Raw genomic sequence first — 24,860 nt, forward strand, 5'->3', positions numbered from 1 at the left:
GAAGCAGGTTTTCGACCACCGCTTTAGAAGTACCAATGACCACTTTAGTTCTCCGTAATGCTGGGCTATCTTATAGGTTCATGTGCGTATCTGTCAAATAGATCTGGAAGCGCCCTCTCTGTCCACGTCATGCCTTTATGGGTATTAGGGTCTCATGTCTTAAAAAAAAAAAAGGTGCAGTTGCCCATAGCAACCAACTAGAAGAAAGCTGAATTCATTCAGCGTTTTATGGATCTGTGATAAAGCCCCATGCACACAACCGTATTTTCATCCCTCCGTAAATACGGATCCGTAGCCATCCGCCATTTATCCACATATACGGAACGGTATCTGCAAATACGGTCCGTAGTGCACCCGTATATACAGAGCCGCAAAAAGAAGAAAATCACAAATGATGTGCAACAGTGGCAAAGCTGGTGTCGCCTAGCAACGCATCCGTAATTACGGACGGCTGTGGGTGCGCATCCGTAGCTGTCCGTAATTAGGGAAGTGCCCATAGACCTCTATGGGGAGAGAGTGCCGTAATTATGGACAAGAATAGGACAAGTATTTTTCACGGAATGGACGCCCATCAGTAAAAATACTGACAGGTGTCCAAAGCCCATTGAAATGAATGGGTCCGTAATTACGGATGAAATATACGGTCGTGTGCATGGGGTCTAAGCTTTTGCTGCTTTACCATGGTAATCAGGATGACTCCTGCCATATGCCGTATTAAGGGATGTAGATGTCAGAGGGGGTCCTCTCTGTATGAGCCAGGGCGGGGAACCACGAACAAATACCAGCTCTCGTGGACTCAAGCCATCCATATGTATAATACTACATCTCCCCTGTAGTGGCTGCTGCAGGGAAACTGAGTAGCTAGCCACATCTTCCCCGTTTACTCAGGATTTCCGTAGCCGCTCAGATTAAAGGGGTTGTCTTTGATGTAAAAAAAACCTTTAATCTGCCGGGAAGGTCCTGCAGCGACTTCGTTTAACTCTTCGGAAGATTGCCAGTGGAAGGAAGGTAGAGGCTTTGTAAATTGACCCCATTCGTAGCTTATAGGGCCGCAGAACTTGTCACTTCAGTGAGGCCCACAGCCTAAGGAAAGGAAACGTTCATAGATTTATATACTGATGTTGATTTTACTGCCTTCATGGAAAGTGAGGATGGCAAAAATGGAGTTTATTTATAGGTGTCATGAGATTAGAATAAAGCTTGGCATTTTTTCGGAGACAGTGCCACTCTTGTCCATGGGTTGTGTCTGGTATTACAGTTTAGCCCCATTAACTACCGCACTGTGGATTTGCACGTCCCGTGACCCCGACTCAGTTGTGACATGTGAATTCCTCTTTAAATTCCTAGAAAGAGTGATCACAGGAAATGTTAGCAATTTATCACATAAAATAAACCAATTGCTAACATTTTCATGGTGACTCTACAATATATTCCAGAAAACAAAGGACAAAGAGACAACGCATAATCCATTTTCAGTATTTGATTGTGGATATAGACAATTCTGCACCGTGACCTACAGTAAGAGACGACGTTCCCCTTCCCTAAAAGGATTTAATCCGCCAGGTGACTGATATATTCTCTCTCTCTAAAATCCCTTGCTAAATCTTCTTACTCACGGGTTTAAGATATAAAAATGAAGCGCACAAAGCGGATTAACCCATTAAACACTAGGCCACTGGATAACGCTGCCATTCTAAAGGAGCATTAAACCTAAAGTGTGCAGGTTATAGAAGTGTAGATAATATAGAGCTGCTAAAATCATTCCCTGTAATCAGTCCCATCCTTCAAAGCTGATTACAGGGAACAATAGACTGTATACACTTTAGGGTAACTGTCCCTTTAAATTTTTATCCTCCACTGTATAAGGATTCCCGCGATAATGATGTCACGTTTAAATACCCAGGCGCTCTTTCTTATTGGCTGCCGCTGTTGTAGAAGAAGTAGGAGGGCTTTAAAGGCCCCTGGAGGCCCGATCTCCTTGAGGAATGTAAGACGGTCAGCTGTGAGTAGGCGGGAGTTTCCGGTCTCTGGTCCAGTTCCCGGTGCCGGTTTTCCCACTAGTCCCTGGGGCTACGATCAGCTGTCAGCTTCTAACCACGCCCTCTTCTCCCTTCGTCAGCCAATCACAGGCGCCGATGCTGGCAGGTGCGGGTGTTATTGTTTTGGGCTAAAGTTAAAGGCCTCAGAGACGGGAGAGGATCCCGGGCCCCCCGGTGACAACACAAGACACACCCCGGGGAGTGGAATTCCAGCCACAGCCGGACTGCTAGGTCTCTCCGAGCTCCGGGTTACCTGGTCACTGCTGCTGGGACAGGCGACACCCCTTGTCACTACTCGGCGAATCCAGGACACAAAGGGGCTCATCACCCCAAGTGCACCCACAGCCGCCTCCATGAGGAGAGAGATGAACGGGGTGACCAAAAGCCGGTTTGAGGTGCGACACCTGCACTGGGGACTTCTAACCGGGAGAAAGCGGGTGATCCGGGTGTATTTCAGATCTGGGTGTTGTATCTGGGATTCGGGTGACTAGTTAGTTTAGGGGGTGTATGGGTGATGACTGAGGTCTGTAGGGAGGGGGCACTGATGATGACGTGATGTTGGGGGGTTGTTTTGCTGTCAGTGGTCGCAGACATAGTGATCTGTCACGATAGAGACCATTGCAATTGTCACAGCAACACTATATGATTGAACCCATTGATGTGTCTGAATAATGTATTGGATATGTTTTAAAATGACCATGTGATGGCGCTGATCCTTTGGCTATCTGATCAGACTATGCGATAATTTTTTGCGTTGTTAGTTGTGGACGGGATACGCGGTTAATGTGAAACCTCGTTAATATTGAAAAAAATGTTTTGTTGCTTTTAACCAAAAGAGTTCAGAATTTTGGGACAAGGCGATCGACTAAATCCAACCTGTCCCCCCCCCCCCCCCCCCAAACACAGATGTCCGGGGACTGTGGTAGCCTCCAAAAACAGGTTCTGATTCAGTCTGTGTGCTGAGCCTGATGGTCCCCTGACGTCTCCCTACAATGAAAAGAAGGACCCGAGAAGTTGTACTTTCCCTGTTTGATTCCTTGTTTTCCTGTGAGATAAGCGGCGTTATAGGTATCTGGCAGCCACTTATCCCCTAGATAATTTTGTACTATTCACGTTTGATGGCCCTGTTAATGGAGTAGTTGGGAGAAGGTTGCTGATCATTCAGATGTATATGAGCTGTGTGGACGGAGCATGTGTGCTGCCACTCTATTCAAACTCTGTGGGAGTGATGGATACAGCTGAGCGTAGGTGATAAATGTTTCAATGGGAAAATACTTTAAAAATTACTTGTACAGTCCCAAGTCCCTGTTCACACGTCTTCATTAAATCCCCTGTGTATTTCCTCAGCAGAAAACTGAAATTTCTAATCGGATTTCTGCTGCAGGTGGTCAGCAGATCCACGAGGATGAGCCCCTATTGTCATACAGTGGGGCTAATCCTCGGCTTGCTACTTCTGCGGCTGATGTTTTGTTAATTTTTTTTTCTTTCCGCGGTGTGGACAATCAGCGCAGAAATTTTTCGTATCATGTGAACGGGGTTGCAGCTTGTCATCGAATATGATGCAGATTTTGGCACATAGTCTGTGCAGAAGTGAGTTAAGTCTGACACGTGTGAACGAAGCCTAATAATTCCCACAGCTGGGAGTCCTGAGCTCCTGGCTAATATATTTTACCTGCACTAGTACATTGTAGCAAACAGGACAGGGGAAAGATTTGTGCTGTTCATGTATTGACACAGGATTGCCTGGACTGGATACAAATGTAAGAAACTTTCCCAAAAATTCAGCAGGTTCAGTTTTCTTGCAACATTCATGTCGCGGTGGCGGCCACAACGCAGCTGTATTGACTTTTTTATTTTTATTTGCGACACCGGTCGCCGTGCAGCCCTAGCCTTAGGTATGTACAGGCTTTCAGCCCCGGAGTAAGCAAGAATTTTCCCATTCATTTATAGCAAGCGGAGATCTTGAAAAAGGCAAATATTTCCTTTGTGGAAATTGTGACTAGGTGCGTTTTCTGCTGTGTAGTGATACGCAGCTCTGGGGTCTAGTGTGGGTAACCTTTCTGTGCCGGATGTAGGATGTGGGACGCTGTTATGGGGGGGGGGGTCACGCCTACATCAGTAACATTGCTGCTCTGTGAAATAAAAACGGGGATGTCATCTGTCTTATGATTGGCCAAAAGAGGCTTCTCGTGAATTGGTAACAACGGCAGCGCCGCATCTGGGACTCATGAGGAGAACTGCTTAAATAGCAACTCCTTAATGTGTTATAGGAATTGCTCACAGCTGCGCCCGAGGCTCAGATTTTGTCATATTTGCTGCGCTATTTTGCTAACACAGATGTGAATGAAGTCTTAGCTGTATGGAGTGTACATTGTCACTCTACTATGCTGCCCTGTTTAGGGGCCACATATAATGGGGACATGTCCGCTGCACTTTAAGTCTGGGTTCCCACAGTGCAGATTTGCTGCAGTTTTTTGCCTGCATTTTGTAAGCCAAAACCAGAATTGGGTCCAGGAGAGGAGACCTGCAGGGCTTTTCTTTATATATTTTTCTGTTTAGGTTCCGTTCCATGTTTCGACTTAAAAACCACATTCTAACTCTGAATGGCGGGAACCCAACCTAAGGGTAAGTTCACACAGGCTATTTTCAGCCGCTTTTCGGGCCATAAATGCCCCGAAAAACAGCTGAAAAATGTGAAGCAGAACGCCTACAAAAATCTGCCCATTGATTTCAATGGGAAATACGGCATTCTGTTCTGACGGGGCGTTTTTTTACACCTCGTTTTCAAATAACGGCGCGTAAAAAAAGCCTCGTAAAAAGAAGTGCATGTCCTTTCTTGAGCCGTTTTTCATTGACTCATTAGGAAAACCGCTCCTAAAACGCAGGGAAAAACGCTAGTTTGATTAAAAACAGCTGAGAATCAGGAGCTGGTTTCCATTAAACAGCTCCGTATTTTCAGCCGTATTTTGTTAAGCGTGTGAACATAGCCTGAGGGTAAGTTCACACGTGGCAGATTTGTTGCAGAATTTTCTGCGACTGAATATAAGTTTCATACATTTCGATTTCTACAAGCTCCGCTAAGATGAATGGAACGGTCTTTTAGTGACAGAAATGTCTGCAAGAAGTCACATGTGAACTTACCCTTAGCCCAAACGGTCTCGCAAAACGGAAAAGCTCGTGTGAATCTAGCCTAACTCTGCTGTGATCTTTGTTAGGATCCACTAGCCAAACGGCACAATATTTTTTGGGGTCATCAGGGCTAATATTGCAGCAAAACTGATTTAGAGACTTTTTTTATGATATGTCCGATGGGTGGGGGTCTGGACAAGTTTGTTGTCAATGGGTGAAATTTATCAAAAGTGGTGCATGAGCAACTGTTCCAATCAGGTTGCTGCTTTCATTTTTCAAAAGGCCTCTGAGAATTAAAAGGTGTAATCAGATTGGTTGCTAAGGGCAACCAACTCCACTTCTGGCGGCACAATCTACTCTGTATGGGGGTGTCCTAACTCTCCAATGATGTCGGGGGGGGGGGGGGGGGGTGATCTGGCTTGTTGGGTTTAATCATGCTCGATACTTTGTTCTCAGGGGAGATAAGTTGCCGCCACGGGTTTCTGGCAACGGCTTATTCCCCGCTCCCCATTGACAACACATGCGTGCTCGGCAGAGTGTGCCTAGGGGGAGGGATAAAAATAGCTGTTGGACAAACACTCAACTATTTAAGGTGTATGGCCCCCTTTATTGCCTGCATACAGCGGCTTCCTTTCTTGATGTCATCACTGAACTATATTGTCCTTATTGTGTACACGTAACTGGGGAGCTATAAGGCCTGTTTATATATTAGATCTCGTCAATGCATATGTACACATTGCGCTTTTTATATATGTAACTGTTTATTGTTTGAATGCAAACATTTCTTTCAGCGGTCCAAAATTTCTGATTCTCCAACTACAAGTCCCATCATGCCGAGTTAAAGGGGTTCTCTGGAACTTTCACATTGATGGTCTATACTTAAGATAGGCCGTCCATGTTGGACCCATGGGGGTCCTGCGAGCGCTGTGTCCCCTTCATTGTTTGCACAGGGTCTCCTCTGTACGGGCGGCTGTGCCTGGTACTGCAGCTTGTCCTATCTTACTTGGGACTGACTGGCTCTTTCATTGTCCTGATCAGCAGGTCCCAAAAATTGGACAAATTGTTTTTCTTTCAGGGTAGATCATCAGCCATAGTCATGGAGAACCCCCTTTAAAAGTGTATATGCTGTAGTACCACCTGATGCCAGGGGATCGTTCATTGGCTTGTCACTCCTCAGCTGTGCCAGGCTTGCTGGGTCATGTAGTTTACAGCTGATTGAATTCTGACGTGTTGGTGGGGGAGGGGTTGAATTGCTGCCATGGGAGGTTCGCTACAACTGGGATGAATTTTCGTTAATTTCCCTGAGAAATGTAATGATGCTCACGGTTTCGACTGTATATTTAGTCACTCTGTCCCCCGATGCTGACAGTCGACAGTCCGCGTGGAGTTTGGGACTATATATCAGTGTCGTGTCTCCTCTCGATTCATTATAGATGGACAGACGCAGGCAGTGGGTACTATGTGAGGATCAGACGACTTATGTATCCGCTGTAATATAAAGGCTTGTGCAGGACCCAGTGATTCCATCACCCTGATGTAGAAGGAGCCAGAAAAATTGGGCATTGAAAGTGCAGCTAGTTTTTATTTTTATAAAGCGCCACTAAACCTAGAGCGGCAGCTGATAAAAGTGTGGCTTTATAAGATATGCTACGGATATCATTTACATAGATGTATGTAAGGCCATGTTCACACACTGTGGATTTCATGAGGTTTAAGGTGCAGATTCTGCATCTGAGAGTCCTCCGAACTGGACGTAGGAGAGATAAGAGATTTTGGGGCTAGATATTTTTCTGCCCGCCTGATAGTATTGCTGGCCATACACCTAAATGGGTTGTGTGGCGCCTGTCATTTCCGTCAATCTGACATCGGGCCTGGAGAGACTTCAAACTGGGTGGTAGCAACTGACCGATGCCAGACTGGTATCGTGTGCCTGTCCTATTAATTAGAATAGGACCTGTACACAATACATGTAAGTCGTTGGACAGTCCCGTTGGCAACTGTATTGCCCGATGTCACGTTGGCAGAAATGAGAGGCGCCAGACAGCCCCTGTGTGCCGACAACTATTCTTCCTAATTCCAGCATAAACATGCAAGCTCAACCGACGTCGGCTGACGGTAGAGTCCAGAGACCCCATACAGATTAGTTGGCCAAAATCGGTGCCTTCGGCTGACATTTATCTAATGTATATGGGCACATTTATGCTCTGGAATGTCTGCCTCTCCCTAGTGTGAAATGGCTGCTTACAGAGAACAATAGATTGTAGGCAGCTGCACGGCAGAGACACATAAGTTAGACTTTAGGTTATTATGCCTTACAACACATGTTATTTGCATACAGACTTGTAGAACAAGGAGCCCTGTGTTTTTACTTAAAACAGGTATGCAAACGTGAGGCGAGGTGCTGCCAGCTATGTGACGCCAACGCCGTACACCGAACGGGGAAATGTATTCAAATAAATGGCTGACCTGTAATAGCTGGATGGGCCGGGTCTGGCAGAGCGGGGTTCCCTGGCTTCTAAAGAGGGGGTACAGAGTGCCTCATAGGGTATATGGAGAGGGGTTGTCTTTATGAAACGACCCCTTAAAGCCTTTTAGGATGGTTTTGTTACCATTGTGCAGGACTACAGGGAATGTGACGTTATTCTAGTTACCCCGCACATCCATGTCCATTTATAGCAGACCCCAGTCATATAGAAGCGACGGTCTGCAGGGAAACTATGAGGTGTCTGAAATCCTCCATGGTGTATCATTGGACGCTCCTGTGTGTAGTAGCATTTCCAATAATAGGGCACTGGTGTTTATGGAATTTCTTAAAGGGGTAGTCTTACTATGAAAATGACGCCGGGTCCGACGCGGGGAAAAATGGCAACTCCCTACTAACAGAAGTCTCCTAAGGAGGAATGTGGCAATAACAAACTGGTGTCATAGTGTAAATGCCCGGCAGTCCTGTGAAGGGCGACATTCTGTTAATAAGTATATATTAGGGAATTGCTATTTATGCAATAATCTTTTATATGATAGTGTCGTTTTACCTCAGATGAACCTGCGCTTTATAATAGGCCAACCTGGTTTTAGCACTAGACCTAACAAAGGTTCAGAGCCATAGTCGCTGTGTGTGCAGAAGATGACTGGTTCTTTGTAAGGGTAAGGCCACACGGAGCGGCACGAACCCGGCCGAGAGGCGACCAACAAAGGGGCGTTTTATGCAGCAGTGTGAGCAGGACTAGGTCTGAATAGCTTTTCAGCCCCTGCGCATAAGCAAATGTCACTATTCACAGACAGCAAGCAGATCTTGAATGGTGAGGAATTGAAGCAGAAAGTATATTCGGAAGTTTCAGGAAAAAGCCTCATGAGCAGTTTCGCCCGGTCGGCCACTACAAATCCAATCATTATGCCAAGCTCATGCCTCCTATACTGACCCGCTACAATGCGGTCCTGAAAAATTGTAAGAATATTCTAAACGTCACTTAATTATATCCCTATCCTATAAATATGCAATGATAAATGATTAAAAGCCACTATTGGACCTCAATACTTCTATTTCCAGTGATGTGTTACTGACCTCAATGATATATCAGAAATAATTTCTGTATCTGTCGCTTCCTGTCTTTGTACTTTTATGTAGCAGGTTACCAAGTCTTCAGGGAGGCGCCTCTCTCAACAGCTGAGCGTCCCCATCCATGATTATTAATACAAACTGCTACTGCCCTCTATTGGCAGTTAGGGAGCTAGTTGCCCACAGCAGCCGTCCTCATTGGACAGGCACTGTTCTCTCTGCCCGGCTGTAGTAGACACTGACCACCCCTTGTGGACAAGTTGAGACCAGACGCAGTCTGTGACCGCTCATGCCATGGGTAGCAGGTGCAAGTACATGTGTGTCTGACCAGAAGATACAATCCTAAACGATGATGTTGTAGTCACTGACATTTATACAGCCCTGAATTTTTGAGTCCTAGGGACAGTCCCTTCACATGAACACTGGTATGCTATGTATACGCTAATCAAAACATATGCAGGGACGTAAAGGGTGTCTGAGGGGTCTCGACAGCCCCTCTGCTACATAATAGGACAGCAGGACTATAAACAATCTATAAAGTATATTTGTTACATCCATGACACCTTCGTTCCCGCAGCCCTTCTCCTGATCTACTTGGTCTAGCTCCACCCTATGATGCCCCAAGCACTACACATAACATTCTCCCACCACCCCCGGCACAGCTTTCTGTTACGTTAGGCCATCGTAATGCGGCATGGATGACGTGCCTGTTATAGGGTCTGCAGGTCCTGTATCCTGATTCACCCACTAGAGAGATAATACGTCTTCTATCCAAGAGGCAGCACAGTGTGAGCGAAGAAATCCTGTTCATGTTCACATGAAGCTATAAAGGGTCCTATGGAGAATACTAGGGTTAGAAACAGGCAGACAAGCAAGCTGGTCCTACAGAAAAGCATCTGCAGCTTCCCTCAAGAATAGATCTCTAAAAGGCTGAGAAAGTGCCGAAAAAGATAAATGAATTCAGTAATGTATAAGATAATGGCGATGACATGTCGAACACAGCACACTGAGGAACTCTTTAGGAATCGATCATCTTTTTATGATGATCAATTCCAATTGTAAAAAATCATCGTGGAGCTTGTTACATCAGGGGTGAATCTATGGACCTACAGACGGCTTTACATGATGTGTGTCAGGATTTTCTGCGATATCCGGTGCTCTGCTGTTTTTTTTTTTTTTATATGATTAGTTCTCGTCTACTAATTTTTTAGGCCTGTTTTTGGTTGATATACTTTTTAACTCTTCATGGTGTGTTCTTTTTTAATTCTGCCAGATGTTCTCTAACAATGATGAGGCTCTAATCAACAAGAAGCTTCCTAAGGAGCTTCTGCTCAGGTGGGAACGTCTTTTGGTATGGAAATGACAACCCCCATTACTTCGGATATTCTCGGTGAGACCGTTCATAATGCGACTTCTTCTATTTTCTCGTAGGATCTTCTCCTTCTTAGATGTTGTAACCTTATGTCGATGTGCTCAAGTCTCCAGGGTAAGTGAAGACCCGTGACATCACTAGGCCCGGGCATTGACAATAACTGCCTCCTATCATACTGCCCCAGGTGTCACTGAATCCTAGAAATACCCCCGGCCAAAAAGATTCATTGTTGTGATCCTTTAGACCATCTGAGTTGTGCCGATTGACGACCTAGATTGTTGATCGGCGCTCATTTAGCTCCATTTACATGGAACCATCATTATACAAACGGGATCGTTCATCCCCATACAGTTTGCATCATCATCGGCAGCACGTCCCTTGTTTACACGGTGAAATGTGCAGCCGACAACGATGGTTTTTACCGCCACATAAAAATGTGACCAGCCGTCAAGTCTTTGCTCATTTGTTGTCTGATCGCTGCGCCCTTTTACGCGGGCCGATGACCGGGAACAGGCATCCCGTTTCCCCGATCATCGACCGGTGTGAAAGGCCTTTAGGAATCATCAATGGTTTAAATAGATTTTTTTTTATTGAGGTCTTGTTTGGAGATTAACATCTTTAAGTTTGATTCCTCTTTCAGGCCTGGAATGTCCTTGCACTTGATGGAAGCAACTGGCAGCGAATTGACTTGTTTGACTTCCAAAGGGACATTGAGGTAATTTGGGCAGTTGTAGTTTTTCAGATTTTTTTTTCTTTTGTATAGTTGCCATCCCTTTCCTTTCACTCAACACCACGATATTCTGTCATCGCTGTTTTTAATATGTTCCAGGGTCGGGTGGTAGAGAATATATCAAAGAGATGTGGGGGCTTCCTCCGCAAGCTCAGTTTACGTGGATGCCTTGGTGTGGGGGACAATGCTCTAAGGTATGTCATGTTTTGTATATACTGTTACTGATATAGCAATGTCCTGCTTTAAGTTTCACTAGGTCTTGTTCGCTTCATGACCCGATCGGTGTAGAAATGTATACATTTCCCTGAGAGTCTGAGCAGATTGTAGACTGCCGTTTATGACATTTTGGAGATCCAGACTACAGCGTGAGGGGGCAGGGAACAGGAATCTGACGTTTCCTGCAACCTTCGGATGAATTCACACGAGCCGGAATGCTGCACGTTTTTTCTGCGGACATGCGCCAGAAAATATGTTAAGAAATACAGTACTAGCCAGAGTTTAACAAATCTCATCCGCCTGCTGCAGAATTTGTCTGCACGGAGATTAACCTGTCGCGGATTGAGCATTTATTCGTTGCGGATTTTGCCTTTTCACTTCAATGGATTATTGCAGGTTTTGTGGTGGATTACCCGCAGATCCGCAGCAGAATCTGCAATTGAGGATTTCAAACAAATTATTTTCTTTTCTGCTTTAGAGGAAATCTACACGAAACTCCCCAGACAAAAATCAGCACTATTCCGCTGCAAACACGACCCATGTGAACTTACCTTTTAGTGTTTAGCTTCCATTACATGTTCTTGAACCTTTTATACCCACTTCTGTAGGGTGATTACTTAATAAAGGGTCAAATATGTCCATTTACCTATTAGAACCAAATGGCAGATCAGCACAGACTTTATTATGGGTCACATATACAGCTGTCTGTGTGTGTCTGCCCCTGGCTGATGTGAACAGAGCCAGCTGTCATGAGCCACTCAACATTGACAGCCATGGTGCCACCCTTACCCCTACACTATTCCAGCAGGATGTCGATATGGGGGGGCCAGTCGGCAGCTGCCATCAGTCACCCTCTCCTCTGGTACTGGGCTAATGTGCTTCTTTCTAACACTGTATAGGAGAAATCACGAACCGATGAGACCTCAGTTGACGTCTCCCCTGTTCTGTATGATCTGTGTACAGTAGGGCCTCCGTCCTGGTATTGGGGGGGCCCCATGCTCTGTATTATCTGCAATATCCCTAAATAGGAACTTCTTTATTTCCAATGCAGTTCCTATTCTTTGTTACTTAGTCTTTTAACTTTTCCTTGCAGAACATTTGCCCAGAACTGTAGGAATATTGAGGTTCTAAATCTAAATGGCTGCACCAAAATCACCGACACGTGAGTATTTGTCTGTGGTAGTAGAGATTCCTGTAATGATGTGCGTTGTTGCTGAACCGTCCTCTCCGGACATTTAACAATCGGGCTGCCCAAGAAGTCACGCCGTTTACTGAGGGTTTGTAATGCTTCATCCCGTTCATAATACACCCCCTTCCTCCGTAGCATGACTGGTGATTTCTATAAAGAGAGAGGACCTCTGCTGTATAATGTAATGTCTAACAGAGACCGTATGTTTCATATACAGAGGACCGGGACGGTAACTTAAAGGGGTTTTCCACTTTTATAAGGATGATTGCATTAGTGGGGCTCATCAACCGGGACTTGTAACAATGGGGGTCCTTGCACTTTAACACACGGACCTCTTGTCTTTGGAGAGTTCTGTAACTAAGAAACCTCAAATCACATGAGGTCGTTCATGTATGTGGTACAATGAATACTACACATTGATCTTTTTATAGTAGAAATATACTCCGAGTCGTTTACAGAGTTTTGGGGGGTCTCACGTTATTGCAATTGTCTTTCCGTACAGAACCTCGTCTAGCCTCAGTAAATTTTGCTGTAAATTGAAACATTTGGACCTGGCTTCATGCACATCCATCACCAACCTTTCCCTCAAGGCTATCAGGTGAGGTTTACTGGTGAGAAGTATTCTGCAAGAACGCCGATAATAGACTTCTTTATCCCATGTCTAAACTCTGCTCTTCATGATCCTTCTACGATCACTGTGTTGGGTTGATATAAAGCTTTTCTAGAATCGCATATTGTCCCCTTTGTAATTACATGTTCTGTCCCGTGTATCATAATGGCATTAAAGGCTGTGGACACCTTTAAAATCATGCGTGTTATATTTTATATATATATATATATAATTATAAAAATGTGTGTGTTTGATGCAACTTTCTAATAAATTCTTTACTAAAAATTATTTTTACTGTATACAGAGCAGCTGTATCTAGCATGGAATCCTGTATCCGTCAGGTCTGCGGGACTGACGGGTTTAATGACAGCAGGTCCTGCGTGTTTCTGACACACAGGATCGAGCTGTTAACGATCACATCCAAATTCATAATTTAGATGTAATCAATTACAGGTGGATCTGACATGCAGGACGCGTTGTCACTGAACCCGTCAGTCCTGCGGAACTGTCTTTTTCAGGTCTTAGTGCATGATACAGCTGCTCTGTATACAAAGCAGCTGTATCTCAAAAAGTTAATTTTTTTTTTTCATTAAATGTATTTAAAGAGGCTCTGTCACCACATTGTGCAACCCCTATCTGCTATTGCAGCAGATCGGCGCTGCAATGTAGATTACAGTAACGTTTTTATTTTTAAAAAACGAGCATTTTTGGCCAAGTTATGACCATTTTCGTATTTATGCAAATGAGGCTTGCAAAAGTACAACTGGGCGTGTTGAAAAGTAAAAGTACAACTGGGCGTGTATTATGTGCGTACATCGGGGCGTGTTTACTACTATTACTAGCTGGGCGTTGTGTATAGAAGTATCATCCACTTCTCTTCACAACGCCCAGCTTCTGGCAGTGCAGCACTGTGACGTCACTCACAGGTCCTGCATCGTGTCGGCACCAGAGGCTACACTTGATTCTGCAGCAGCATCAGCGTTTGCAGGTAAGTAGCTACATCGACTTACCTGCAAACGCCGATGCTGCTGCAGAATCATCTGTAGCCTCTGGTGCCGACACGATGCAGGACCTGTGAGTGACGTCACAGTGCTGCACTGCCAGAAGCTGGGCGTTGTGAAGAGAAGTGGATGACACTTCTATACACAACGCCCAGCTAGTAAAAGTAGTAAACACGCCCCGATGTACGCACATAATACACGCCCAGTTGTACTTTTACTTTTCAACACGCCCAGTTGTACTTTTGCAAGCCTCATTTGCATAAATACGAAAATGGTCATAACTTGGCCAAAAATGCTCGTTTTTTAAAAATAAAAACGTTACTGTAATCTACATTGCAGCGCCTATCTGCTGCAATAGCAGATAGGGGTTGCAAAATCTGGTGACAGAGCCTCTTTAAGGAAGTTGCACAAAACACACTGACAATTTTCTTAAAACTTTTTTTTTTTATATCAAAGGTGTACATAGCCTTTAATGTAAAGGGATAGATGACTTGTCTGACTCAACCTGATCAGTGCTGCGGAGTTGTCGGCTGTTAGATTTCCTGTACAATTGTCATACAGCTTGGAATAAAATGGCAATGTTAATAAACGTCCCCTTCTTCTTTTTTTTTTTTTTTTTTTTTTTTTTGTGTTCACAACAGTGAGGGCTGCCCCCTCCTGGAGCAACTGAATATCTCTTGGTGTGATCAGATCAGCAAGGATGGGATCCAGGCTCTGGTAAAAGGCTGTGGGGGTCTGCGGTTTCTGTCCCTCAAGGGTTGCACTCAGGTATGTCTTCTTCCCTTCAGTTAGTTGGGCGTTTGATCCATCGAATAGTAACCTCTTTTTGGATAAAATAAAAATACAAGTGTATTTTTGGTTTATTTAAAGTGTAGCTCCACTTATGAAGCATGTCTGCTCTCCACTGATGGCGGGAGACACTGCAGGGGAGGCAGGACGGACTAGTTGATAAGGCAACCATCAAATGGAAAAACCTCATCTGCAAAGCTCCTCGCTGATTGTCTTAGCAACTAGTATGTCCTGCCTCCCCTGCAGCGTCTCCCACCATCAGTTTTAGGCTAGGCTAAACTTAGACTTTTAATCCCTAGAAATGCAATGATTAGCTTAAGAATTTCTGTTTTGATCACTACATGCTGGGATTTCTGAGTGATTTTAGAAATGAGTAGCTACTTTTTTTTTTTTCTCTCCATAGAGTAACATAAAAATCACTTGAAAGTCGCTCCTTAAGGTTCGGATTACAGAAAAAAAAAGTTGTCTTGTAAAAAGTCTAGGTGTAGCCCCAGCTCTAAACTTTGGGCAGGATAGCCTGCATGCTTCATAAGTGGCATTCCTCTTTAACAGCCTGTTAAAAGTGGCCAAAAAGAATTTTGAAATGAAGCTGAAGGTTTTTAAAGCCTTTCAAATGAAAACCGTGAGAGTTTCTCCTAGAATTTTTGGCCCTGCAGAACAGATATCATGTGCCTGGCACCCTACTGTTGCCACAGCATATTAGAGAGAGGCTGGATCTGTGTTTTTCCAGATTCCAAATTATTTATAAAGACAAACGATCCAATGCTAGCCAAGCAAATATGCCTTCAATAAATCTGCAATAGTTACCATAAAATCTCATCCACCACAAGAGTATTAGTCCCTGTTCACATCACCGTTCGCTTTCCGTTCCAGGGTTCCGTCGGAGGTTTCCATCAGGTGAACCCGGAAAGTGAAAGTGAAAGTGAAACCACAGCATCCGTTTCAGTCACCATTGATATCAATGGTGACGGAAACATTGCAGGTTTCCGGTTTTCCGACGGAATCAATAGCGGAGTCGACTGCGCTATCAATTCCGTCGGAAACCTGCTGAAATGGTGACGAACGGAAACCATTAGCGATGTTTCCGTTCCATTGATATCAATGGTGACTGAAACGGAAGCTGTGGTTTCACTTTCCGTTGCGGGTTCACCCGACGGAAACCTCAGACGGAACCCCGGAACGGAAAGCGAACGGTGATGTGAACAGGCCCTTAGGCTACATTGACACAAGCGTGACAGATTTACGTGCATAAAAAAAACATGCGCAAATCTGTCCTTGTGCATTGCGGGTTTACATCAGTGTGCTTTGCGACTGGAATGTGTTTTTCACGCACTTGCAAGCACTTTTTTTTTTTTTCAATGTAATTGATGCCTGAAACACGGATAGCACACAGATGTGCGTACGTGGTTTTCACGCACCCATTGACTCCAAGGGGCGACTAGGTGCGTGAAAACGCCCCAATATAGGATGTGCTGTGAGTTTCACACAACGGACACTCGCTGCGTGAAAAATCACGCATGTGTGAATAGCCCCATTGAAATCAATGGGTTTGTGTGCTGTGCGTTGTTTCAACGCACCGCATATGGACGAGAATCACACCTCGTATGAATGAGGCCTTAAGGCTCTGTAAACCCTCCAACTTATATGGAAACATAATGCAGCACCCATTTATTTCTATGGGGCCCTAATGTACCCACGTATGCCTCTGATTCCATGCGGAGAGATGGTCAGATGCCATGCTCCATCAGATACTGTATTACAGAGCTATTCTTCCATAGAAGCACTGCTTTTAGGAGAGTATAACTAATATGGTGCCGTACAGAGCACCATACATGTGTGTAGCCGATGGCTTCCTTATAATGCAGCTGATAGGAGTTCTTGTGCCTCCGTACAACCTTTGTGCACTTGCGCAATATGAAGAAAGTAACAGGGTCCCTACAAGGAACTTGCAGGTACATCATTCACAAAACGTGCAAAATTATTTGTGTTAAGGAACAACAAAAGGAGATCCCTACTGTAGGTGGTAGAAAACATGTAACCATTTATCGTAATGTACATGGTTTTGGGGTTAAGGCACTAGCATCTAGTTTTTACTTGGCGTGCATCTAGCATGTATGGAGAATGTTTGTGGATCAGCTCATAAAATATGGTGAAGAGAAGAGGGAGTATTGTGCGTTACAAGGGGAGGGTATCTGAAACCGTCCAATATATGGACATTAACGCTACATCTCTTCTTCTGTATCCGTCTCCTGTATAGCTGGAAGATGAAGCTCTTAAGTACATTGGATCACACTGTCCAGAGCTTGTCACATTAAATCTACAGGCGTGTTCAGTAAGTGGACTAGAGATTAAGACATCGTGTGAGTGTAATTGCCACTGTCTGCTAGATCTCTCCTGAAGAAAACAAGACGTCTAAGTGTCCGTAAGGTTCTGATCTAATGCCGTCTAGTTTTTATGGGTATTGGTCGGTAAGTCTAGGCCAGTGGTGTAATTCGAAGCTCCTGGTCTCCAATGCAAAATTTGTAACCAGGCTACCCCAACTATCATGTGCGTTTAATAGTACTGGTCTCCTCATATGGGGCAGAGGGACCTTTTAGGCCCCCTCAGGTTGCAGGGCTCAGTCATGGCTCCAAACTCTGCCCCCCTTAAAGAGGCTCTGTCACCAGATTTTGCAACCCCTATCTGCTATTGCAGCAGATCGGCGCTGCAATGTAGATTACAGTAACGTTTTTATTTTTAAAAAACGAGCATTTTTGGCCAAGTTATGACCATTTTTGTATTTATGCAAATGAGGCTTGCAAAAGTAGAACTGGGCGTGTTTACAGTAAAAGTCCAAGTGGGCGTGTATTATGTGTGTACATCGGGGCGTTTTTACTTCTTTTACTAGCTGGGCGTTAGGAATGGGAGCGTATGATGCTGACGAATCAGCATCATCCACTTCTGTTCGTTAACACCCAGCTTCTGGCAGTGCAGACACACAGCGTGTTCTCGAGAGATCACGCTGTGTCGTCACTTCCTGCCCCAGGTCCTGCATCGTGTCGGCACCAGAGGCTACAGTTGATTCTGCAGCAGCATCAGCGTTTGCAGGTAAGTAGCTACATCGACTTACCTGCAAACGCCGATGCTGCTGCAGAATCAACTGTAGCCTCTGGTGCCGATGTGTCCTCGCTCGTCCGACACGATGCAGGACCTGTGAGTGACGACACAGCGTGATCTCTCGAACACGCTGTGTCTGCACTGCCAGAAGCTGGGCGTTCTGAAGAGAAGTGGATGATACTTCTCGTCAGAGAGCCCAGCTAGTAAAAGTAGTAAACACGCCCCGATGTACACACATAATACACGCCCAGTTGTACTTTTACTTTAAACACGCCCACTTGGACTTTTGCAAGCCTCATTTGCATAAATACAAAAATGGTCATAACTTGGCCAAAAATGCTCGTTTTTAAAAAATAAAAACGTTACTGTAATCTACATTGCAGCGCCTATCTGCTGCAATAGCCGATAGGGGTTGCAAAATCTGGTGACAGAGCCTCTTTAATGTTACACCCTTGGTCTGGGCCACGCAGACTGTTCATCCCAATAATTATAGAGGATCCGACTGAACTGGACATTTACAAATGGGGATACTTTGCTAATATGAGAGCAAAATAAATTTCCATGCTGGAATCCATAATGGATTTTCCATTTGGATTACTATATGTGATAATAGTGTTTGGCTTTGATATATTTTTATGCAGGTCAGATAATTGTAGGATCTGATTGATTAGATTCATGGTCACATCGTAGTGAAAATTGTGCCATGTAAATTCAGCCTATCAGAGGTCAACTGAGTATCAGCGGATCTTCTCCTTCCCTGGACCACACTGTCTTGCTTTGGTCTCTGTGACAGATCAGTGATGGCATCCTTCCTCTTACAGGGACACTTGTACCCCCCTATACATCTTATGCAGGAATAAAATAGACCCCACATATCATGCAGTGAGCTCATGGGATTAACAGGTTTCTATATGTGGGGCTAGGACCTGGTTTGGACATTTCTGATAGTAGACTTGTCATATCAATGTTAGCCTTGGCTTTATAATTCTAATGAATCCCAATATTTCCATGTTTGTATTTGTCCGCCATAGCAGGTTTGGTATTACGTTACCCTGATTTTGAGGTTTCCTTCTAATCTATCCCATTACTCCACCTCCCTGTCTATAACCTATCTGAGTCTGTCTTGTAACCTCTGCCCACTCTCTAACTGTAACTCCGGCGACACCAGCTTATAACATCCCTGCCCACTCGCCTGGGCCCAAACCATGGCAGCATTTCTTTTAGCTTATGTCCCAGCTCTCACTGCCTCTGTCCCAGCAGCAGATAACGGATGACGGTCTCATCACGATTTGCCGTGGATGCCACAAGCTGCAATCTCTCTGCGCCTCCGGCTGCTCCAACATCACAGACTCCATTCTTAATGCACTGGGACAGAACTGCCCCCGGCTCAGGTAATGGGCAGGGTTGCATTTTACTATACACAGTCACTGAGGCAGAAATGTATAGATCCCCTGTCCCCCATGTACCGACTCTGTTGGCTTTACCTCTTCCAGTCAGTGACAAATGTTTTTTATTTCCTTAACTTAAAAGGAATGCAGGTCTATTATATATCCAATGAAACATGCAGACCTCCATCTGTACGGGTAACCTAACATATCTACTGTTGCACTGAACTTATATGAAAACTTGGAACAAATAGAAAATTAGTTTTTGCCAGGACGTTAATGTTTCATCCTTTTTTAAGATTTTTCTTACATGGGGGGTCCTGCAAGGCGGAGATGTAAGGCATATCTCTTTCTGCTTACTTAAGGTGCCCATACACATTAGGTGAACTACGGCCGAACCTGTCGATAACCATTTAATTTATGTGAGGGTGTCATGGCTCTGCCCCGACGGCAGATCCCGGAGGCAAAAAAGGTCAGGCATGTTGGATTTCAACATGCCCTATCCTTGGTCCGCACAGGAGATAAGATTCTGCCAGAAGTTCTCGACAGTGGATTATTCCCTCTCCCAATTGGGAACCGAGCGTGCATGTGTATAGGTGGTCGGGAGGAAGCTGACCACTAAGGACTCATTCACATCTCCATCACTCTTTCTATTGTTCTTCTCCGTCAGAGACTAACAACGAAAATACCAGAAGCGCCAGTTCCGTAGTACGATGGACACCATCAGCGCCCAACGGAACCCATTGACTCTAATGGTGTATGTGATTTTACCGGAAACAATAGCACAGCAAGCTGCGCTATAGTTTCCGGTATTATTGGTTGGATCTGCAACAGAGGCTCCTAACAAAGCCTCAAACGCAGATGTGAAGAGGTCCTTTAGGTGTATGGCTTCCTTGGGTACCAATATCATGATCTATCTCCATCATCTATATAAAGTAGTCTCTGTGCTGTATTGTGTAATATCCAGCAAAGGTATAGAGTATTTATGGAGAGGTCTGGTTAGATCATAAGGCCATGCCCTGTTGGCATTGGACGTTGTAATCAATGATAGAGAGGAAGCAGACCAGGACAGTCTCTGAGGTCTTGGCATCCGTTGATCCCCTGGTATATCTGATGAGGAGAGGAAGGGGGTGCTAACCATTCTGAACCCAGAAAAATTGATCTACAAAAAATTAGGAAAAACAAATTTAGCCTCCATTATTTTCATTAGACAAATTCCTCTAATTGTCATCATTATGTTCTCCGCGAAATGACCGAATTATGAGATGTGTGAGACCACGCAGTGAGGGCTCAACAATGTAGATGCTTGTTTCCGAGCTCTACAGACGGACGTGTATAGACGGTGCCTGATGTAGGAACATAATGATTGTCGTGATTACAGGAATATAATATGGTCATTGGATATTAAATCGGTGTATAATATATTGCATCTGTTATTTTGCAGAATACTTGAAGTAGCTCGATGTTCACAACTGACAGATCTGGGGTTCACCACTCTTGCTAAAGTAAGGCTGGTTGGATTCTACTATTCTCTTATTGTGGGTGTTACTTGCTTTATGTCTATGTCCTTACGTCAGCCAGAGCGGCGGATATAATTTGTCTGGTTATATATTTGTCAAGATGGAGATCTTCGTTATTAGGGAAACTTGTGATTAAAAAATGGTGTATACTGTGACCATGCGTGACAGCCTACTGCGCAATCTGTGCCATGAATGAGTGTAGATGTTATATTGTGAGTATCAGACTGGTTGCTGTACTCTACACTAATAACCCTTTTTCCAACGGGTTGTCAGGCAGCAAGTCTCTAGCAACCAGTGTCTCTGCTCGAGGTGTTGGGATATGTTCACACGCAGTGTTTTTCGGGGAAAAAAACGGAAGCTGAACGCCTATAAACATCTGCCTTTTGATTTCAATGGGGAAAAATGGCGTTTCGTTCAGAAGGGGTTTTTTGTACGCGGCCGTTTGAAATAACAGCGCGTAGAAAAGTTTTTCATTGTGTCAATATAGAAAAAACGTTCCAAAAAGGTTTAAAAAAATGTTTGATGCTTTAAAAACGGCTGAAAATCAGGGGCTGTTTTCCCTTGAAAACCACTTTTGTATTTTACAGCTGTTTTTACTTTAGCGTGTGAACATAGCCTTATTTTCACTGAGCTGAGAAGACCGCAAGTAGCTTAGCCGTACTCAAACCTTGTTATTTCCCTCCCCAGAATTGCCATGAGTTGGAGAAGATGGATCTCGAGGAGTGTGTACAGGTGAGCGGTGATGTCACTTTACTGAAACTCTGGGGATTACGTAACTTTTAGGTTTTCGGTGTAGACACATTGTGAAAATACTGACACCCACTCTCTTCTGCTGCAGATCACAGACAGCACTCTCATCCAGCTCTCCATACACTGTCCACGGCTGCAGGTGTTGGTGAGTATATAGTTATAGTAACTAAACGCTGTAGCAGTCCCTTCTAAATATGAACCTCTTCCGATAAAGACGCGACTTCTTGGAGAACAAAGCTAAAATCTCACTTTTGGTAAGCTTTTATTATAGAGCCTGTACTGTTATCAGCTAGAGCTCACTTGCGCCCCTCACCCTAGGGCTACACTAGAGACGTCCATAGGTAGGCTATAGTGAATGAAGTCCATAACTGCTGTTTTATGCACACAGAGCCTATCCCACTGCGAGTTAATAACAGACGATGGGATCCGCCACCTGGGCAATGGTGCTTGTGCCCATGATCGGCTGGAGGTCATAGAGTTAGATAATTGTCCTCTAATTACCGATGCATCTTTAGAGCACCTCAAAAGCTGCCAGAGTCTGGAACGTATTGAGTTGTATGACTGCCAACAAATCACAAGGGCTGGCATCAAGAGGCTGCGGGTAAGAATAAAAGCAATATTTGATGGTTTCGTTTTTTGGATACTTTGCAACTGCTGATGTTGTATTTGTACCCCACGTCTTCCTTTTCCAGACACATCTCCCCAACATCAAAGTCCATGCCTACTTTGCTCCAGTCACACCCCCTCCTTCAGTAGGGGGCAGCAGGCAACGGTTCTGCAGATGCTGTGCCATCCTATGAGAAGAGACACACTTTGCGACTCCCCCCACCACACCTGTGGGGGTGGAAAGGTGGACTCATTCACAAGACAATGCGCCAGCTTACTGAGGAGGTGGTGGGGGGAGGTGAGATATCTCTCCCGTATGTAAGAACACACATGCCCACTACAGACAGGGCGGCGGGGTCCTGCAACCCACACAAGTTCTTATTTTCATTTTTTTTTTTTTTTTTTTTCGTGACATTATCCAGACTGGTGGATCATTGAAATCTTGAAAGGAGAGCAGAAAGGTAACACTCCAGGATATTATCCCTCCACATAGGAATGGGAGGAAATTTACAATGTTGTGGTTCAGACCTATGTCCCTTAGGCCCTGTCCACCAATTCCTCTCCTGTGGTTAAAGGGCAAACCTATAAGGAAAGGGGAGGGGGCATCTGCCATTTTGATGGGAGAGGGTATTGTCCATTCTCCTTGCCACTGATTTGGGTTAGGACAGAGTTATCCCTTGCTGTGGTTCCAGAGGAAAAATTGTGGACTCGGGAGCAATGATTAATGTACAAGGACCTAAAAATCAAACTGCTCTAGCTCTGACTTCCACATCTGTGCCTGGCAACGCAACAGGGAAGCAGCTGCGGGTGCCCTCCATGGACCCTTCTTGCCCTCCCCTAAGTTGCACATCTTGGACTCTCTAAATCATCATAAGGCATTCCCCAACAAATGGAAATAAAAAAAAGTTATAAGAAATGAGTTATATATTATATAAATATATATAGACTTTGTACAATATCATTTTAATGATCTGACGGGGTGCTCCCTCCTCACGTGGATGTGATAATGATGCCAATTACAGAAGTAAAAATGGAGAAAAAAATTTAACCACTTGACCATGTTCAATTACTAAATGTGTTCTCGCCGGTGTATGTGTGTCTTTTTCCGGTGTGTGGTTATGGGCTGCAGTATTAGAGGACGGAAATGCTACGGAAACTGGGCAGCGTATTACAGTATCGGCAAAGCGGAAATCTCCACATGCTGTGGAAAAAATCTGCAGAAAACAAGTGTGGATATTGTCATGCAGTGCAAATTCTCAATCTGCAGCTGGTCAATTTATTTTGGGTAAACACTGCGCAAATTCTGCAGCTTTTCCGACCCTTATGCAGGGGGCCTTAGGATTTGATCACCTCCGCGTCTTGGATAGTAAAGTTTTGTCACATTGTAGTGAAGAGGAATTAACATTCGAAACCACGTGTTTAGGAGATGCGTTTTTTTTGTCAAATAGCCCAAGCCTTTTTTTTAATATTTATTTAAAAAAAAAAATAAATTAAGAGGGTGAGGGGACTAGCATCTAAAACCACAATTACATTTTGAGGAATTTTGAGCTTTTTTCTGTGACCTGTTTGGCAACTTGTGCCACTTTTTGGCACAAAATACTGTGTACATGTACGATACCCAAGAGGTGGGGTGTTTCTAGTATGTTGTGAGTTGCACCAATTATATTATGTAGTTTGTGCCGTTTTGATAAATTTAGCACAACTTGCGCCAAGTCAAATGTCTCAATTTTCTTAGGTTCGTGAGAACACCACTTACATATTGATAAATGTGCTCCTGTGTTTGTGTTTTTTTTTTACTATGTAGTAGTGATTATAACCTTATAGACCTAATAATTCGGTTGCAGTCATTGTAAACTTTAAGGCCCAGTTCACACATAACTGATTTGTTGCATATGTCCGGTGTGAAACCCCTACCAAATCTACACCGCAGAAGAACTATACAAGTGTGGGTGTTCTACAAAACCATTTGCGTGGATTTGAGGGTGTGCCCTGGAAATTTAACTCCTTGCTATGCCCTGTCTGTCGCAGATGTTATCTGGATTTTGCCATGGATTCTACCAAATGTATTGTCTTCATATGATCAAGTATCAGATCCTAGCAAGAAATCCATGTTTGGTTGAGGGTCTGGCATTACCCTTTGCTTTTGGGCCTCCTAACCATGACTCTCCGCATCAAGAGCTCCGCTGCAGAGTTATGACCATGACCTAGTGCTATGGCATCACTGCAAGCTGCCCTTAACCCTACTAGAATTAGTTTTTGATAGATGGAACGCCATAAAAACCACAATAACATTGACACATTTGTAGAATATCACAAACAGCTGGTATATTCCTAAAATTATGTATATTCTAACAATGTAGAATTGTCTTTATCCCATTGGCATGTCCTAATTATGTATAATGGCTGCAGAGTTAGTCCGTACTCTGTGGTCTGCTTGTTTTGCAAAGTTTATTTGTGGGTGGTGCGGAGCGCTGTTTGCGGCCCACCATCAAAATTCCTTAGATTGTGGGTGTGGGCTAATTTAGTTTTTATTTGCATACTGGAGTATTATAAAACGCAGTGTGAACCCACTTTTAACATGATTTTTTTGTTTTGGTGAAAATTCCCATTGAGAGAGATGCGAGTTTATCTACTAAAATAAAAACCGCACACTCAGCCTAACCCATAACTAATCGGTCATGAGCATTTACCCAGGTTAATGGTGTAACCACTCAACTACAGGTTTTGGGGGGTACATAGGTTAGTATATCCGCTTATGCATTATAGCAATTATCTGACATATTTTAGCAGAATCTGTATCTAGTCTTCAATAGTTAGCAATAAGAAGTGGTCTATGGTTTGTCTGCTAGATCGTAGCGGGAGTGATTCAGCT

General features: G+C 44.2%; 1 protein-coding gene across 3 annotated transcripts; it reads left to right on the forward strand.

The window, feature by feature from the left end:
- Positions 1-1,966: 1,966 nt before the first annotated feature.
- FBXL20 (F-box and leucine rich repeat protein 20) lies at positions 1,967-23,036 on the forward strand. Of its 3 annotated transcripts, none has more exons than XM_075845472.1 (15): positions 1,967-2,145; positions 9,998-10,059; positions 10,156-10,210; positions 10,737-10,811; positions 10,926-11,020; positions 12,136-12,204; positions 12,734-12,829; positions 14,484-14,610; positions 16,889-16,963; positions 18,985-19,118; positions 20,557-20,617; positions 21,320-21,364; positions 21,471-21,527; positions 21,771-21,983; positions 22,075-23,036. In XM_075845472.1, the coding sequence occupies exons 2-15, from the start codon at positions 9,998-10,000 to the stop codon at positions 22,180-22,182; spliced, it is 1,272 nt and encodes a 423-aa protein (XP_075701587.1). In that variant the 5' UTR covers positions 1,967-2,145; the 3' UTR covers positions 22,183-23,036. The 3 variants fall into 3 exon arrangements, with proteins under 3 accessions (XP_075701587.1, XP_075701585.1, XP_075701586.1); XM_075845470.1 differs by lacking the exon at positions 1,967-2,145 and adding an exon at positions 2,297-2,434; XM_075845471.1 differs by lacking the exon at positions 1,967-2,145 and adding an exon at positions 2,297-2,434 and having other exon boundaries at positions 18,988-19,118.
- The last annotated feature ends 1,824 nt before the right edge of the window (positions 23,037-24,860 follow it).

The sequence above is a fragment of the Rhinoderma darwinii genome, chromosome 13, assembly GCF_050947455.1.
Source record: "Rhinoderma darwinii isolate aRhiDar2 chromosome 13, aRhiDar2.hap1, whole genome shotgun sequence".
Taxonomy (NCBI): domain Eukaryota; kingdom Metazoa; phylum Chordata; class Amphibia; order Anura; family Rhinodermatidae; genus Rhinoderma; species Rhinoderma darwinii.